This window comes from Notechis scutatus, chromosome 2, assembly GCF_049901735.1.
Source record: "Notechis scutatus isolate UNSWTSFEM ecotype Mainland chromosome 2, rNotScu1.2, whole genome shotgun sequence".
Classification (NCBI taxonomy): Eukaryota; Metazoa; Chordata; class Lepidosauria; order Squamata; family Elapidae; genus Notechis; species Notechis scutatus.
The window spans coordinates 166,168,074-166,186,711 of NC_142010.1; the positions used below are offsets into that span (position 1 = coordinate 166,168,074).

General features: G+C 40.5%; 1 protein-coding gene and 1 long non-coding RNA gene across 2 annotated transcripts in view; one reads left to right on the forward strand and one right to left on the reverse strand.

The window, feature by feature from the left end:
* LOC148132387 (uncharacterized) overlaps positions 1-18,638 on the reverse strand; it is a 131,063-nt gene that overhangs the window by 81,223 nt on the left and 31,202 nt on the right. The window contains exon 2 of the long non-coding RNA XR_015747938.1: positions 11,267-11,408. This is a non-coding gene — a long non-coding RNA (uncharacterized LOC148132387). The remainder of the gene's footprint in view (positions 1-11,266; positions 11,409-18,638) is intronic.
* Positions 11,140-17,721, forward strand: LOC113417241 (3 beta-hydroxysteroid dehydrogenase/Delta 5-->4-isomerase-like). Its single transcript, XM_026675522.2, has 3 exons — positions 11,140-11,490; positions 13,670-13,834; positions 16,639-17,721. Exons 1-3 carry the CDS (start codon positions 11,214-11,216, stop codon positions 17,451-17,453), a joined length of 1,257 nt encoding a protein of 418 aa, XP_026531307.2. The 5' UTR covers positions 11,140-11,213; the 3' UTR covers positions 17,454-17,721.

Below are 18,638 nucleotides of genomic sequence, written 5' to 3' on the forward strand. Positions count from 1 at the left end.
CCAAGTACAGTTCAGTGATGAAATCTTAATTAAAAATTCCCTGGCAGGTTTTTATCCCGCATCTGTTTGAATACATTCAACAAAAGGGAAGCAACCAACTTGCTAGATTATAGATTATTTTCATTACATTTCTTTGTCCTTGCTAGAACCTGTCTTTGCAAGTCTGAACTGCTCCCAGAGGATCAATCCATCCATCCATCAGAACTCACCATTCCTGATCAATAGATGATCCCGGAAATGCATCAGCCAATCTCTATTCATCTTCCAGTTAGAAAGGAAAACCACCTTCCCTCCCCCGCCCCTCCATGACTGTAAAAACATTTGCTGATTAGGGAAGAAGCTCTCGGTTTAACTACAGTAACATCAACATGGCAACAGGAAGCCAGACCTGTGTGATTTACCAGCTTCATACAATTACCATGGAGAACAACTTGTTGTGAATGAATAAAAATTACTAAACCTAAATGTAAAGCAGGTTTTGGAAGCCTGCACATTTGATTGGTTCATAACAAGCCTCTGATTGGCCAAGCTTAGGACACTTCCTATTGGTTATTAGTTTGAACTTGATGCACTTGGTATTGGTTAAGAGAGTAGCAGCCAACCCTATAAAAGGGGCTACTGCTGCCCATAGTTTTGCTCTGTTCTATTCTATTATTGTTATTAAAGAGTTGAAGTCACTGGTCAGATGTCTGGTCTCCATTATTCTCCAAACATAACACAACTCATTTTGATTGGATTTGCATAAATCCATCTGTAATAATAGAGAATGTATTTAGGCATCGTCTATATCAGTGATCCCCAACCTTTCTTATGCCGCGGCCCGGTATCCCCAACCTTTTTTATGGCGCGGCCCGGTACCGGCATTAACTGGGCGCCGCCATCTTTTTTTGATGAAAAAGTGCTTCCGGTGACCTCACCGGAAGCACTTTTTCATCAAAAAAAGATGGCGGCGCCAGCGCTTCGGTGAGCTTTTCCGGGTAGAAATGGCTTTCTACCCGAAACACGCATTTTGAAAAGCTCACCGGAAAGCTCACGGAAGCACTTTTCATCAAAACAAGATGGCGGCGCCCAGCAAACCAGCGGCCCGGTAGGACTTGTTCCACGGCCCGGTACCGGTCCGTGGACCGGTGGTTGGGGACCCCTGGTCTATATGACACCTATTCAGATATTTGAAGAGCACTCGTATAAGGTATCACCCTTTCAATAATGTCTTCTCAAAATTAAGCATGCTTAGCAATCTTTATTGTTCTTCACAGAGCTTGGCCTCTGGGCCTATGAATAAACGAAACTAAGCTGTTGCCCTTTCTCTAATCTAATCTAATAATGTATTGTTCTCCTGAATTCTTAAAGGGAACCAAACACCATATATCAAAAGTGAACATACTGTATTTGAAGGGGTCTCTGATCAATCCAAAATAAAATAGAACAAGTCCTGTTGTTTAGAAATTATACTGTATAGTACTCTGTTTATATAAACTACAACTGTGCTTGTCTTTTTCAAAGCCCATCAAGCAGTCAATTCTTCTCTATATTCTAAATAGCCACAGCCCCATGTGCCTAAACAGACTCCAATCAATCACTCATTATTATTCAAATAATATAAATTAAATCAGCACATTTATGTGCATATTTTTAAAATCCAAGTACTGAGCATAAGCCTTATATCTGTAGCTAGGATTTGCTCATCATGACCTTTTACCTATAAAATCGGTGGGTAAACAGTAGGTAAGCATTGCCAGAGTGGCTTGCCAAAATTTAGTAGTAAAGCCACCTAATTTCAAGGGAGTGACTTTTCATTTTTGAAACCATATTCTGTTCCAACAATCCAACTCAGAGGAAAATATCAATATCACAAACCCTGCAGCCTAAAACTCCAAAATGAAAACAAAAAATGCACTCCCTAACCACAAAGAGATTGTTTAACCTGCAGCAAAATGTACCTCTTGTTTTTACTGCTGTGGTTTAAAGGAAGCTGCTAAAAAAAAATGTCTTCACAAAGTCACACACAATACTGAATTTTTGCTTGTAATCTCGAATTCATTGAAGTATATATTACTGTCCGGAATAAAGACCAAAACACGAACTGCTTTGGCTGTCATTTTGGGTATCAGGAAGCCTAGTGTCCCTTGGCATTCCTAGATCTGGCTGTAATTGAGGATCAAAATTTCTGAGATGTTGCCCCAGAACTGCACCTCCAGAAGTCAGGCTGTATGATCCAAGTCTTACTTAAGCCCAGGATTGGGGTCACACGAAACAGATTGGCCCTATGCTGCAGCCAGTTTCCTAAGTAGAAATCAGTATAGAACGACAAGAATTTGCTCAAGTCTGGAAAAAGCCAGGGTGAGAGAGTGATCTGCCAAGCTTCCTGCCCTGCTTTCAGGACAGAGGTCTGTTGAAAGTATGAACAGAAAAGAGTTAACTGAAGAAAGAAAGTGGCACCATTCCAGGTTTGATTGTTGGAGGCCAACAAGTTTGCAGAAAACTGCAACTCTTGACTTCTGTAAAAAATTATTTAGATTCAATATTCTCCTGGAGATAACCATATCGTGCTTTCATTTCCCCTCGGCCTTCACTTGGGGCCGCCTGCCTGTTCCACAGATACCTGACCTTGTAGCCAACTCATAACTCCATAGATAAGAAAATGACTTATCACTTATCAGCCCATCCAATAGATGTCAAGGGTCTCTCACAATGACAAAGCTTTTTAAGTAGACCCAAGGATTTATGAGGGATAGGTGGGAACATACTGAGCTCTTTGAAAAAGGACAAGTATATGAAGATTTGGTTTTAATTGTCTCTTGTTATTAGAGACAGCCACAGAAATACTAAGTCCAGATCTCTGATTTTTCAGACTGAACTACATGAAGAAACTGTGGCAGCAGATGATGAAGGCAGCAGGAAGGACCTGGGTACTTGGTTCAAGTTATGTCTATTTTTAATTTATTAGATGTTTTTATCCCAGTTTATTATATTTATAAATAACTTGAGGTGGCAAACATATCTAATATTCCTTCTTCCTTCTATTTTTCCCACAACAACAACTCTATGAGGTGAGTTAGCCTGAGAGAGTGACTTGCCGAAAATCACCCAGTTGACTTTCACACATAAGGTAGGACTAGAATTCACAGTCTCCCAGGTTCTAGCCTAGTCCCTTCACAAGACCAACCTGGCTTTCTTTATTAAAACTAAGCAAAAATTAGTGCCCCTCGCTCCAGCTCTTCTCTAAAAATGACTTAAGTCATAGGATAGAGATGAGAACAAACTAGCAAAAAGACAAAATTCTCAGCCTCTCAGAGCAAAAAAAGAGGTTCTTTCAATGGTTCTCATTATTGCCAGTGATTGACAGGTTAAGCTTGATACTTGGTTGAAAGCTTTTTTTTTTAAAGGAACAGTGTATAAATTTGAAACATGCATTGTGTTAATAATCACACTGGATTGTGCAAAGTAGAGGTTAGACTAAAAGGACTGAAATGCTTATGGTGCAGAATGTTGGGGAGATCCAGCCATTGGATTTTCAGTCCCAATATGCAAGATGGAGTCTATTTCAAAACAAAGGCCCATAGGAATTTATTGCAAATTATTTTTGCTTCAAACAACTACAAATAAATGAAATAAATTTTAGGTCAAATTCAAGCACGTTAGCCAGATATAATACTGAAAGATTGGGGGTGGGGGAGAGAGAATCACTCCTTTCTTACTCAGAAAATATAGGAAAAGGAATGGCAGAACTTGGGGGCAGAGTTAAAAGAGGGATCTGCCTAGAATTCCTACGTAGCTGCAAGCGGACTAAGCTAACTGTCCCCTTCCCTTGAATTCCATGGGCTCCAAGCAGTTGCTAAACAGCTATTTGAGAAGATTCCTGTGCATAGGCTGTCTAGCAATAAATTGATTTAATTGAACCTTCACATCTGGACCCGATCTTTCATGCCTGACAGAACTGAACTTTTTTCAGTATTCAGTGGAGCTTATTCCTAAGAAAGCATCCATAGAATTATAAAATACACACATAAAATTGGTTTTCATTTTTATAATAATTTATATACCTTATATTGTTCAAGCTACATTTATTGAAATGATAAAATTATCTTAATAACAATAAAATCCAAAGAGGGTGCTTTGTATTACAGGTACTCCTTGTTCAGTGACTACCTCATACAATGACCATTCACAGTTATGACTGTGTTTATCTGCAGTTTTTACTTTTGCTTTACAAACTGTGAAGGTCATAAATGCAAGGATTGGTTGCAAAGTTACTTTTCCATCACCATCATAACTATGATTGGCCACTATATGAGGCAGTTGCTACATGAAAGTTACTTGTACTTTTTCCATTCTTTTTCCCTTGAAAATACCACTTTTCTCTGGAGGATTTTTTTGTCTTATTTTGTTTGGTTTGGGCTTTTTTGCAAATCACTGGCCAAATGTAGACAATTGATGGAATCATATTGCCAGATCCGTGTATCTGCCATTCTTCAGTGGAAGAAGAAGAGGGGGGGTTGATACAAGTAATCTTTTTTTATGTAACCTGAATATTTGAATTCTTGTATTGAATCTGTATAACTTGCACATGATATACAACTGGGGACTGGAGCCTGGATGCCTGGAAACTTGTCACCTCTTGGAGAGATAGCAAGAGGAGAAGGGGCCATAAAAATTCCAGCTCTGGAAGATACCCCAGGGAAGCTCATCTCAACTACGTTCCCAGAAAAAAAGGGGTGGGGGAATTAACATGTTACTTCTTTGTATTGGCGAAATCCAAGGGGAGGGGTTCTAACTCCCTTTATCTAAGCTGCATGCCTGGAGGCATATTATACACTGCTTTGAACATCACCTGGATCTTTTTCCTTTTCAATAAAGAATTCCTTTTGAAATACCCAGTTTTCAAAACGTCATTCTTATCATCATCTGAAGGGGAGAGAGTCTGGGCCTTACATATATAACATACTGTATAAGCAGCCATTTAAGCCATCAGAGTCATTCCCCTGCTTACTGCATGGAGCTAATTGAAAGAAATAATGAGAAGAGCTCCGGAACCTCTGCTTGAACATGTTCATTGAAGGTCATTCATCACCTCTCCTTAATTGAATTTCACAGTTGAACTGCTCTGCCTCAGACTGGTAGGGAATTTTTCATTGTAGGCTCTGCCTTCCTTTAAGTTAAACATATGTGCACAGATAGGTGAATATTGAGAGGGTTGGAGGAAACTGCTAGCAGGTGGTGGTAAACAGAAAACCTCCTTTATTTAAACATTCTGATCACCCACCTTGACATCTAATTAAAAAACAATCTTGAGATACATCCAAATGTCAGGTGTGATCCAGACACTTGTTGGCAACTTTAGTCAGTTCTACTGTCTGTGCTTGGCTGGGTATTCTTATGCATGGCTCCCTGCATACACAGCAGATGTGAAAATCTACTTCCATTCATGGGTCCCCCATCCATTACTGGATGCTTCTCCCGCGTGTCAGATGTTTGCTCTGTCATTTCTCTATTGTCAGAATAGATACACTAACCCATGTCAAGCCAAAGTCCAATCGGTTTATACCATTTTTTTCTTTCAGATTTCTAATCCTGGATTTATTCTAATTCTAATTTATTTCATTACCAATAAGATAATGAATTAAAACCATTCTTTATGCAAGGTTGCCGCTGGTGAGAGGATATGGCAGTTCCATAGAACAATTATAAAATTAAAAACCAAAAACCAAGCATGTTTTGACAAGTGGTCCAGGGGAAACAATAATCCTATCCCTTGAGCTTTCTCTAAATTCTTCATGAAGCAGAGCAAAGCAATCATTTGTGTTCCTCAGAGCAGAACAAACCAATCTTTGCTCTTAGATTCAAGATGTCCATCTAGCTTCACAAGGCAGCTCTGAGGGACTGCATTGCTCAAACCTTCATTGAAGCAAAGCAACTCTTTTATTTTATTTATTTATTTTTATTTGTCAATTTCTTACAAGATAATAGGTATAAGTAAAAACATAGTTATGGATATACATATAAGATATGGATATACACATATATACATGGATATACATATAAGAAAAATAAAAAAAAAATATATAAAAGAAACAATAGGACAGGGACAGTAGATTTTAGATTTAGAACATAGAATCATGGAGTTGGAAGGGACCTTGGAGATCTTCTAGTCCAACCCCCAGCTGGAGCAGGAGACTGTATACCATTTCAGGTAAATGATTGTCCCGTCTCTTTTTGAAAGCCTCCAGTGATGGAGCGCCCACAACTTCTGAAGGCAAATTGTTCCATTGGCTGATTTCTCTCACCTTTAGGAAATTTCTCTTTATCTGTTATTTGTTTTCATTTATTGTTTTTATTTGATGTTATTTGCTGTGCAATTTATAATTTATAGTGCTTAAATTTAGCTGAATTGTGCCCAGTTAAAGACAATGGAAAACACTTCATGGAAAACTGACCAGAATAGACAGTGTCTGCCATTCCAGGATACTGGGAGGGTTTGATGACAAGGACTTAATTGCAATGGCTTCAGGGGTGGGATTCTACTAATTCGGACTGGTTCTATAGAACTGGCTGTTATGATTCTGCGCAGTCCTAAGAACCAGCAAATTGTGTCCCTGGCTGGCTCCTCCCCTTCCATCCCACCCCTCCCCTCCCTGCCCAGTCAGTACTTATCGCGCATGCGCGACATCGCTGACTACATTCTCACCTGCCCAGTCACTCCTTAAGGTATTTCTTTTTTTTTTTCCCCAATGATCAGCTGTTCCGATGATCAGCTGTGCCGGGATCCCCTTCGCTGTCTTACTGCTTCACCCAGGAGGGTTCCCTAAGGCCCAGGAGGCCCAAAAATGGAGCATAGGGGAGTGCTGCACGCACCCCCATGCTCTGTTTTTTGCCTTCCTGGGCCTCAGGAAAGCCTTCTGGGAGCAAAAACGCCGCCCCCAGGAGGCTTGCCTGAGGCCCAGGAGGCAAAAAAACAGGGGGAGGGGGGGTGCTGCAAAAAAAAAGAAGAAGCCATGCCTACCCAGTCACATGACCACACAGAACTGGTTGTTCTGGTCACATGTCCACAGAACCGGTTGTTAAAAAGTTTGAATCTCACCCCTGCATGGCTTCCTATCTCTCACCATTATTGCCTGGGCTTTCCTTTACTTGATAACAGAAATAATAAGCAACAGTTTGGATGGAAAAAAAGAACCCAAAATCTTTAGAGGACTCATTCTTTTTGACAGATTTTTTTTTCTTCCATCACTCACAACCCAACCGGACAGACACAGACTTCAGAGAGGAATTAGGACTGCAGAAAAAACAATTACTACCAACCTGCCTTCAGTTGAAGACCTGTATACTGCACGAGTCAAAAAGAGGGCTGTGAAAATATTTACAGACTCCTCACATCCCAGACATAAACTGTTTCAATTCCTTCCCTCAAAACGATGCTATAGAGCACTGCACACCAGAACAACTAGACACAAGGACAGTTTTTCCCGAAAGCCATCACTCTGCTAAACAAATAATTCCCTCAACACTGTTCAACTATTACAAAGTCTGCACTACTATTACTGTTAATCTTCTCATCACTCCTTATCACCCATCTCCTCCCACTTGTGACTGTATGACTGCAACTTTGTCGCTTGTATACTTACGATTTATATTGACTGTTTCCTAGTATGATTTGATTGCTTATTGTACCCTATGACTATCATTAAGTGTCGTACCTTATGATTCTCGACTCTTGACGAATGTATCTTTTCTTTTATGTATACTGAGAGTATTTACACCAAGACAAATTCCTTGTGTGTCCAATCCCACTTGGCCAATAAAATATTCTATCTATTCTATCTATTCTATCTGTCTGTCTGTCTGTCTGTCTGTCTGTCTGTCTGTCTGTCTGTCTGTCTGTCTGTCTTACTCGATGGACTAGCAAGTATCTTTTATTTCAATCTGGGGAGCTTATAATATTGTGACTTGAAATTTTTCTTCTTTCTTGTATATGCAAAAGATGTATCAGGCATTTGTCACCAGATTTTGTTTAGGAATTAGATCTGGCAGACTTCTGAAAATTCCCTTTGATTTTCAGTCACAATCATATTTTTTTCCATAGGAATTCCTTTTCTAGGAATTAATTTCCAATGAAGTTCATTTCCTTTGATGGCTGGTAAATATTTATATGGTTGACCAGGCAATAAAATTCTGAGGAAGTGGGAGCATTTCATAGCAGCTGCATTAGGCCAGGTGATAGAAGCAGCATGTATGTCAGAGGTGGTATTCAGTGGGTTCTGACCAGTTCTGGAGAACCAGTAACGGAAATTTTGAGTAGTTTGGAGAACCGGCAAATACCACCTCTGACTAGACATTTTACAGTATCCTTCCCTTGCCATGGCCACCAAACCACGCCCACAGAACTGGTAGTAAAAAAAATTGAATCCCACCACTGATGTATGAGTAGGATTACAAAGTATGTGATTACTTCCAAGACTCTTATCTTTAGTCATAATATCATTCATTCAGAGAGTAATTGCTCCAGAGGAGTATTTCCTGAGATGCAAGCTTTTCTGCAGGCTGATTTTATATGGTTCAGCTAATCCAATTATTTCTTCAACTGGCCTTGGAAAACTTTCCCAAACATCCATCTTTCCAATGAATTCTAATCTGAAACTATACAAACCACTTATTATTTCCACCTTGTATAGTGCTAGAATATAATTACTGTCATTCTTGTAATACTAGACAGAAGTCAAGAATAGTGAGAAAAACTGCCAACTGTTCAAAAACGGATTGGTGGCTATGAGCAGTAATGAAACTGGTAAACATAAAGAATCTTATACGTTGGTTTTTTTCATCTCAAAGCATCCTGGGATAATCTTTTGCCTAGCTGAAGAAAAGGGCCATATAAATTAATTTGGTCTTTCCACACTATACATTTTTAAATCTAAATATATCAAAACTCTATGGAGATTCTCAGTCATTCATGTCATGGTTGTCCCAGAGGTGCTTTTTCAAGAGTGCTTCTTCAAAGTAAATCAGGAAGCCTGTAATTGTGGAGTCTGTCTGGCAAGAACAAAGAATGCTTATCCACAGGAGATATGCATGTGTAAATCTTGTAACAATCCTGGCTAATTGGAAAGTTAGCCAACTTGCAGACCTCAGCTAAAAGTTAGACCTGCAGCAAATCAAATGTACATTAGATAACTCCTAGGGCATTCATTAGCCAAGACTTGAGAATAGGGACAGCTAGAGACCAATAGAACAAATTGTAGAATTATTACTAAAATGTTTATTAGATGATATTTCTTATTATCTCACTTTGTCCCACCTTCTCCTTTAGTGAAAATGTATAAAACTTACTCAATCCTTTGTTCTTGGCTCTTGGCATTTTGACCAGGAGCCCTTTTCCTTGGAGTACTCCAATAAAAAGCAAACAGATAATCTGCACCTCGTGCCTGGCGTCTATCATTGGTTTTGGCACCAGGCTCAGACCCGAATTGGGGACAACACAGCCCTAGGAAAGAGGCAACCCTCTTTCCTGCCCTTCTGAAATTTTGCTAAGAAAATTGTAGGAACTTATTTAGGAGACAACAATGACTCAAAGGCAAAAAGAAAAAAATGAACTGCAAGTATTTACTGTCATAAAGCTCAACCATACAGTTGTTAATTAATTGGCTGGATAGTTGTTAAAGAGATTAACTAAAGGACTGGTTTAGACAATCAAAGTCAGTTTTGTTTCATTGAAGCCAGGGTTTAGCTATAACCACAGTAGTAATTACCACGGGTGGGCTTCAAAAATTTTAGCGATGGGTTCTCTGCCCGGTTGCTGGGTGGGCGTGGCCATGGTGGGCGTGGCCTAGCCAGCCTCCTGCACCATGGCAGGGGGGGCATTTTTGCCCTCCCCATGCTCTGGAGGCTTTCCTTGAGCCTCCAGGAGGGCAAAAACAGCCACCCCAGGCTCCAGAGGCTCTCTGGAAGCTGGAAAGGGGCCCCCAGCCTTTCTGAACTTCCGGGAGGCCCATTTTTTGCCCTCTCTGAGCCTCCGTGTGCGCCCTGCACTTACCTGCATCCAAAATGGGCCACGTGGGGACTCCTGGGAGGGGTGGGGCCAGCCAGGAGTGGGATTTGGGGGTTCTCTGAAATGCACAGAATCCTAGCTAGGGGCTCTCCCGAATCCCTGCAAAACCCCAGCAGCCCATCCTAGTAATTATTAGTTCCTAGGAGCAGCAAATTGGGGGAATCAGGGGTGGGATTCTACCAGTTCGCACCTATTCACTAGAACCGGTTGTTAACATTCTAAGTAGTTCAGAGAACTGATTGTTAGAAGAAATTACTGGCCTAATCCTGTAAGGAAGGCAGGAAGGAAACATTCTGGTGTTGCTTACAGAAACTGCCTCTTTGTTAATCCTTATTACATTCTTGGCAGGACTAGACTTCCTGTCTCAGGAACTTCTCTGAAGTTTTTTCCCCTCCTTTGCTGGTACTTTGCTTGTGTGGAGTGACCATTCAAAGTTACAATGGCACTGAAAAAAGTGACTTATGACCATTTTTTACACTTATGACTGTTGCAGCATCCCCACAGTCATGGGAGGCCAGGCGAGGAGATGCATGTCTCGATGTGACTGATGTTGAGTTGGCCACGCCCAGCCAATAACATGACCCCCAAGCCACGCCCACCAACTAAGCCACACCCACAGAACCAGTTGTTAAAAAATTTGAATCCACCCCTGGGGGAAATAATGCCAATTTTCCATGGTTCACTATCTAGCCACCTGAGAAATAAGTTGCTGAATGTTTTAATTCTCTGCAGGGTTTCATTTGTAATGTTTCTGTGACAGGGTTTGTCCTGTACTGACTAATTTCACCTTTATCCTTTCTGATTATCTTTACATTACTACAGCATTTCAAAAACCTTCTGTCAGTTTAGATGTTCTGCAAGATAAAGGGATTACAAGTTTTTCCAGTCCTTGACTGGAAATTTTAAGCAGAAACCTGTTCTTGGAAATACATGATCCAAACTGGCAAAAAAAGAGGACTATCTATGAGACTTCACTAGATACCAGTAAGAATGGGAAGATAAGGCAATTCTGCAAATGCAAAGAGTCCTCAACTACCATCTCAAGGCCAAAGACTGCACTTTAACAACATTTAGAGATTAGAATGTTCTTGCATTTCATTTCAAAAATATGTAATAACTCAGCAGCAGTAGGCAGAGGGAAGAGAAGAGATAGAAGCAAATAGCCTTGGATATGAAGACACTCCCACTTGGCCAAGGCATGCCAAACCTCCCCCTTTCTGCTACCTTCATTCCTTCTGTCTCTTTTTTCTCTTTTGTTTCAGGAGGAACAGCAGCCCTTGCAGCATTCACCATCATGTCCTTGGGAGGAGTGAGATGTCTAGTGACTGGTGCTGGTGGGTTCCTGGGTCAAAGGACTGTTTGCCAGCTGTTGACAGAAAAGGAGAGTTTGGCTGAAGTCAGAATCTTGGACAAAACCATCAGCGTTGAAGCACTCCAGGATTTTGAAAGTAAGTACGGTTCTTGAAAGAAGAGAATCGTTTGGATGTCCAGGAATAAATACCCAAATCCACTGTGTAGAAGCTTCTCATGTAAAGGCGGACTGCTCAAGTGGCACCTCAGTGTCTCAACCAAGCCACTTCAGACTGCTGGCAAAAGTTCACATAATGGAAACTTACCCTCCAGTTTATTAAATATAAAGACTAGAAAGCAAACTAGATTAATACCTTTTCCTTGGCATGTTAGAAAGAAATGTTTCTTCTATGGAGGAGCATTTTATCAGTTGAGTCTCAGTCTCAAATCTGAAGAAGTGTAAACTCAACCTCCCCTCTGCCCTTCCTTCAACGTTGGCCAGACTGAATTGTTTGAATTAGATAATTAACATGTATTATTAATATGTCTATATAACATTTCTGCTAAGAGATCTGTCAACAATATCTAGGATATTTTTTCATGACATTTCAATTTTAGTTGAAAGGAACTGTACATAGTCTGTGTGTACACATACAAATTGGATTAGAAGATTAGCTTTAAAGAAAGGATAGACCTCATCTCTGTGATGCCCAAAGTAGTGATATGCATAATCTTGTGCACGAATCCAGATTAACAAAAAATGAAAATCAGATATTGTTTGCACTGTTAATAGAAAAAAGGCTTAAAAGTAAGCTTTATGTATTTAAAGTAGCATATGACAACTAAAAATAGGAATATATTTCAGTATATGGATTTGCACAGCTCCTGTGCTCAGCCTTCCTATTCCTGAAAGTATTTGGTTGTTAACTACTGTAAATGGGTTTTCTTTCTTTCTTTTTCTTCCGACAAAACCTTATTCTTTTGGTATAAGGGATCCAGGGAAAACATACTTGTGCGTCAGTTAATTAGCAAACATTTAAGAGTCTCATTTGTATTTCTGACTTCAGCAACTGCCCGTAGTTCTTCACAGGGAGAAAACTGAAAGGACCCTGGCAAACTTCTGCTTTGAGTCCAGAAACAGGCACGAATATTGCAACTGTGTAAATCAGTAGTGACAGGTAGTTTCCTATTATTTTGAGATTGGAAATAGAAATACAGGCATCAAAAATCATGTCTAAAATGGAATGCAAAACTATTTATATTTTTGGAATATATTTCCAAAATAGAATGCTGAGTACATTTATTACTGAGGCTGGAACAACTATGGATATAATGTAAATCCACTGGGGCTTTACAGCACAATATTTTTTATAAATGTCATTAAATAACACATATTCCTTATTCTTGGTCATTTCTAAGAAATTTTGTCAGCAAATGTAAATGGGGTATTTTATGCAGTCAGCACAATCATTTATATAATAAACTGTGATATAACTAATGTTTTTAAAAGCACAGAATACGCACTGTATGTATTCTGTCTGCTATTGACAGTACAGCTCAGTTTAACGCATGTTTCCTCAGAGGATTAGTAGATAGTCAAGGATTAGTAAAGATAGTCAAGGATTAGTAAAGATAGTCAAGACTGCCTGGGTTGTAAGAAAGAAACCTCAGTTTCTTTGCTCAGCAAGTTCAACTGATTTTGTCGCTCAGGTTGCAGCTGTGATGGTTCTGGGGCAAAAGCTTCAGACCCAGCCATCAATGTTTCCATAGGTCCTAACGTGGCCCAAGGTCTCTTTCTCTGACCTTTTGTAATAAGAAAAGAGGCTCAGCTCTTCCTATGATGCTTAGAGATTTAAATCCTGCTACTTGCTCCAACCCCCAGTCAACGGGCTAAGATAAAGAGACACCTTATTTTGGAACACATATCCTTTGCCCTTAAGCTCATCAGTTAAGACTGAGTCTGTCCTTGTGCATGGAGCCATAGATATCTTCATGTAGCGACTTCTCTTCAGATAAGATGGAGAGCCACAGTTCATTGTAGACTTGAGTCAGGGTTCGTCTTTCAATGGCATTGAAGAAAATCATTGTTTTCAGCACAAAGGCAAAGACAATTAAATGGCAGCTAAACCGGGGTGTCCACTGCTGCTCTGCCTTGCCCTATGTTTTTCTGTGTTATCTGACTAGATGGCTAATGGGAAATAAAACTTAGCAGCACAGGGAGGGGAGAGAGCTTATTTCCCTCCCCTGCTATAAGGATGGTCTGCATTGCTTGCTTTATAGTGAATATAAGGAAGGTAAATATAGGTCATTACTTATTGGGTGTTTTTCTTCTTCCAGAAGTGAAGAGTGACACCCTCTTGACAGTCATACAAGGGGATATCCGCGATGTGACACTTCTTGAAACTGCAGTCCAAGGAGTCTCTCTTGTCATTCATGCAGCTTCCATCATTGACACCCGGGGGCTCATTGATCAACAGACCCTCTGGGATGTCAATGTCAGGGGTAAGGTTGGGATGACTTTTGAGGCCGAACCAGAGAGCGGTGCTTGCAAACAAAGTTTAAATTCTCCTCAGACTGCTCAGAGAGAGGTCACCCACTCACTGGCAGGTGGTGAATGGGCTGCTCCCGTCCTTATTAGGGATAACAGTCAGGTGTCTCTCTTTGTGGGGAGTGCCTGGATTACAGACTGAGAGAAGGGTTCGCCTCCTCCTTCCACTCTAGCTGGGATTGTTCTCTCTGAGCAGATAAGTGTCTGTTTAAGAAGAAAAATTCTGCACGACATTACACGCGCACATGGATATATGCATTTGCACAAACCTTACAAAGTTGTCTGGGAGGAAAATATCTTTCTTAATGTCTCGCATGGCCAAAAGACAGGGATCAGGTGACCCCAGGCACATCCTTTATTCTATAAGAAACCCAGAACAAGTAACTTTAAACTGATTCCACATAAACCTCGTAAAGCAGGCAGAATATATTTTATTTCATTCTGCCTGGATAAGTCCTTGCAGTGTTTTTTTTTGCAAAGGTTTGTCCGTGCCCTCTTTCTAGAGCTGAGAGAAAATGACTACCAGCCAAGATTCACCCATCTGGCTTTGTACCTAAGGCAGGACTAGAACTCTCTATCTCTCAAGTTTCTAACCTGATGCGCTTAGCCACAGGTTACAGAGTCAACTCTTGTCCCTTTCTCTGTATATACAGGTAGTCCTCGACTTACAATCACAATTGAGCCCAAAATTTATGTTGTTCGGTGAGACATTTGTTAAGTGAGTTTTATCCCACATTGCAACATTTCTTGCCACGCTTGTTAAGCGAATCACTGCAGTTGATAAGTTAGCGAGCTGATTGTTAAGTGAATCTGGCTTCTCCAATTGACTTTGCTTGCCAGAAGGTTGCAAAAGGTGATCACCTAATCCCAGGATGCTGCAACAATCGTAAGTATGAGCCAGTTGCCAAGCATCTGAATTTTGATCTCATGATCATGGGGGTGCTGCAAAGAGGATGTGAAAAATTGTCATAAATCACTTTCTTCAGTGCCGTTGTAATTTTGAACAGTCACTAAATGAACTATTGTAAATTGAGGGCTACCATATGTGTGTCCAAACACACAAAGAAACCCAAACGTTCTCAATGAAGAGAGGCACCTCACTCTTTCTTTTTTTTCCCCCTCCCTCCCTCCCTGTCTCTGACAGAGAGAGGGAGGAGGGGGGAGGCAGGGAGAGAGAGAGAAAGAAAGAGGGAGAGAGAGAGATTTTCATTTTAAAAACCAACTACCATATATAATATAACCAGACCAGAAATCTGCAGACAATGAATTCTAGTCCTGTTTTAGGCATAAAGCTAGCTGGGTGACCTTGGGCCATTCAATCGGCCAGGCAATGTTAAAAACTTCTGAAAATCTAGCCAAGAAAACCTCAGAGAATAGTCCACGCACTTATCAGGACTTAATCCTGACTTAGACGGGGACACACACAAACACACACACACACACACACACACACACTGCATCACTGAATTAGCTAATCCAGGCACATGGCCAAATCATCAAGATCCATTTTCATTTTATAGAAAAGATATTCCCAATTCTTCAGATCAAGAATAATCCTGATCAGGAATCATATTGTTTATTGCTTATTATTTTACCTATATCTTTCTTTCTTTTAATCCCTTTTTTATTATTATTTTTTTATAAATAACCCAAGGCAGTGATCATACCTAATAAGTCCTAAAATATATAATAGGACATATGAGGTGGTCCCCAGTCCTGGTATCTGTGCCCCATGAAGAATTATGTGCTATAAATGCCAAGGCTCATCTTCTCACAGAGATAAGCCACAATTGACATTTCCTAGAAACATGCATATTCACAACTGTGAAGGAAATTAGTTCATTTGTTTGTTTTGAAACAGATTGCCATCAATGTGATTATGTCAGTAATATCAGTAATATCAGAGCAGTAATTTTTAAAACACTATTTCATCTGAAACAAAATCAGAAATGAGGCTATTTTTTCAATAAAGAAGATGACATTCATTCCTAGGATAAAGAGAAATACTAATGGAAAATGAGTAGATTAAATTATAGGCAACCTATCTGAAACAGCACCATTCTTGGGAAATACATGCAGTCTTCATTAAAAACATCCTGTTAGATTCTAAAGCTTCTAATACATATTCGATTGCAGTGGGGGGGAGAGAGATTCAGTGAAGTCCTTCAGACACAAGGCCTAGAAAGGAGGAAGACACTAAGAAACAGATGGAAAATACAAAAGCCTCCTTTAAATATTTCACTATAGTTCTGGGGCTGTGTGAAAGTTCTCCTGGGAAACTTAGTTCACATTAATGCACAATAAGAAGGGTTTTCTAGCAATATTTGCAAAAACAACAGTATCAAACCTACCTCAATTTGGGCTTCTACGCAAAGGTGGGTATTCAGCAGGTTCTGACCAGTTCTGGAGAACCGGTAGCAGAAATTTTGAATAGTTCGGAGAACCAGCAAATGCCACCTCTGACTGGAGATTTGACAGTATCCTTCCCCTGCCACGTCCACCAAGCCACGCCCACAGAATCGGTAGTAAAAAAAACAATTGAATCCCACCACTGCTTCTATGGTAAGTAAAAATGATCCTTACCTCCATTTGTTGAGGATGATATAATCTAGAAGGTGGCAGTTGTGGCAAACAGGCTCAGAGGCCTTTTGTGGCATCAATTTATAAGATGATGTTCTCCTGGGGTGTGAGTGTGTGTGGGATGAACAGCAATCACCTCAGCCTTTGTAATGTTGCTAACATTTCCTTTTTTCTGAAGGTACACAGCTGCTGCTGGAGGCCTGCCTCCGCAATGATGTCCAGTATTTTATTTATACCAGCAGCCTTGAGGTGACAGGTCCAAACAACAGAGGAGATCCCATTTATGATGGTGATGAAGACACCCCATATCAGACGACCCAAGGCGAGCCCTATGCTGAAACTAAAAGAGAGGCAGAGAAATGTGTCCTGGAGTTGGATAGCTTGCCGCTCAGGGGGGGCAATAGTTTTGTGACATGTGCTTTGAGGTCTATGTACATCTATGGAGAAGGCAGCCCTTTCCTTCTGAGTCACCTCGATGAAAGCATCCTGAACAATAATGTATTTTTGAGGATGTCTAGGAAAGAGGCAATTGTAAATCCTGTCTATGTGGGAAATATTGCTTGGGCTCATATTCAAGTGGCTAAAGCCATGAGAAACCCAACAAAAGTGAAACAGATCCGAGGGCATTTCTACTACATCTCAGATGATTCTCCCCACACAAGCTATTCTGACTTCAATTATGAGCTGACAAAGGAATTGGGGTTTGGTGTTGAACCCAAACCTGTGATGCCCATCACACTTTTATATTATTATGCTCTGTTCCTGGAGATTGTGAGCTTGTTGGTCAAACCTTTCTTCAAATATGTTCCTTCTATTAATCGTTTCCTTGTAATCCTGCTCAACACCCCTTTCAGTTTTTCTTACAAGAAAGCACAAAGGGATTTTAATTATACTCCTCGCTACTCATGGGAAGAAGCCAAGCAGCGCACAAGTCAATGGATTGCTGACATAACCCCCTTGAGGGCAGCATATCTGAAAAGCAAGACTACCTGAATGCCAGAAAAGTCTATTCTTTAAAACAAAGGGAGGGGGCATAAGAGTATCACATCAATCAATAATTTTTTATGGTCACAGACCAACATTACTAAGAGTATCGAAATATCTAAACTGGGAAAATATACTGAAAAACCTGAATAAATTTCCCATGTTGTATATATATTTGCACCATTAAAATGTCAGATGAGCATCACTCCTGACTTCTCACCATTTTTTATGTCCACTTAAGTTGAGTTCCTGCCAGCATTCGACATCCTAATTCCAGGGTATCCAAACAGAGTATTGCAAGAACATTTCATTCTCCTTTGAGAATGAACAAAGGTATCGATAGGCTCAGTTTGTTGAGCATCTTAAGTCCATGTAGTTTTACACTCACATGAATTTTGACCTAGCACATCATGAACAACCATCCAAGAATCCCATACTCACATGGCCTGAACATGCTATGGTAATTGTTTTTTATGTGACATAACCTCATGGCGTCGCTTTAATCTCCTGTCCGCAGCTGGAGCAGCTTGAAGTCATATTTACCTCTTCCACTTATAGTGTTTTCCCTCTTCTCCTGATGCAAACTATGCCAGGGACACAATGTGGAACAATGTAGGTGATGACATAGCTGGCCAAGGATTAGAAAGCTCCGATTCTCTACTTTGGCCTGTTGTGGGAATGTTCCACCTCCTCCTCCAGTCACTGTGCAGTCTCCTTCAATACCTGCTTTCTCCAGAGGCCAGGGTAACATTTGATCAGAAATTTTCAAACTGTTGTCTTGTAAAATATCACTAGACCTCTCTTTAAACAAAAAAGACTACTCCATTGAGCTCTGCAAAAGAACAAGGACACTGGTAGAGCAGCAAAGCTCTATGGGAAATATGGCAGTTTTGGGCCTGCTCGGGGGTGCTGGAAGTGCTGGGCGGGGGGGGGGTGTCTCTCTCAACTCCGCTGCTAGGGAAGCATCCATTGCCTGTCTAAGAAGCAATTCAGGCTGAAGTAGGAAGAAGCAACAAGGTACCCATATGCCTGCCCTTCTGCTTCAGGGTGAGGTGGGGGAGTTCTTTCTTCTCTTGTACGCTGCCTTGATAGCAAAGCCAAAGTACCTCCTGCAGCTGACAGGAGATGAGGAAGAACTGTTGCTTTCTTGAGGATCAGGATCAAGTACAATTTAGTGAATACACTGTCTGCTTC

Excerpts from the sequence above, each read along its gene's own strand:
- LOC113417241 (XM_026675522.2), top strand. The coding sequence starts at position 11,214 with ATGAAGACACTCCCACTTGGCCAAGGCATGCCAAACCTCCCCCTTTCT. Across the intron at positions 11,491-13,669 it reads AGCACTCCAGGATTTTGAAA|AAGTGAAGAGTGACACCCTC; the intron begins GTAAGTACGGTT and ends TTCTTCTTCCAG. Across the intron at positions 13,835-16,638 it reads CTGGGATGTCAATGTCAGGG|GTACACAGCTGCTGCTGGAG; the intron begins GTAAGGTTGGGA and ends TTTTTTCTGAAG.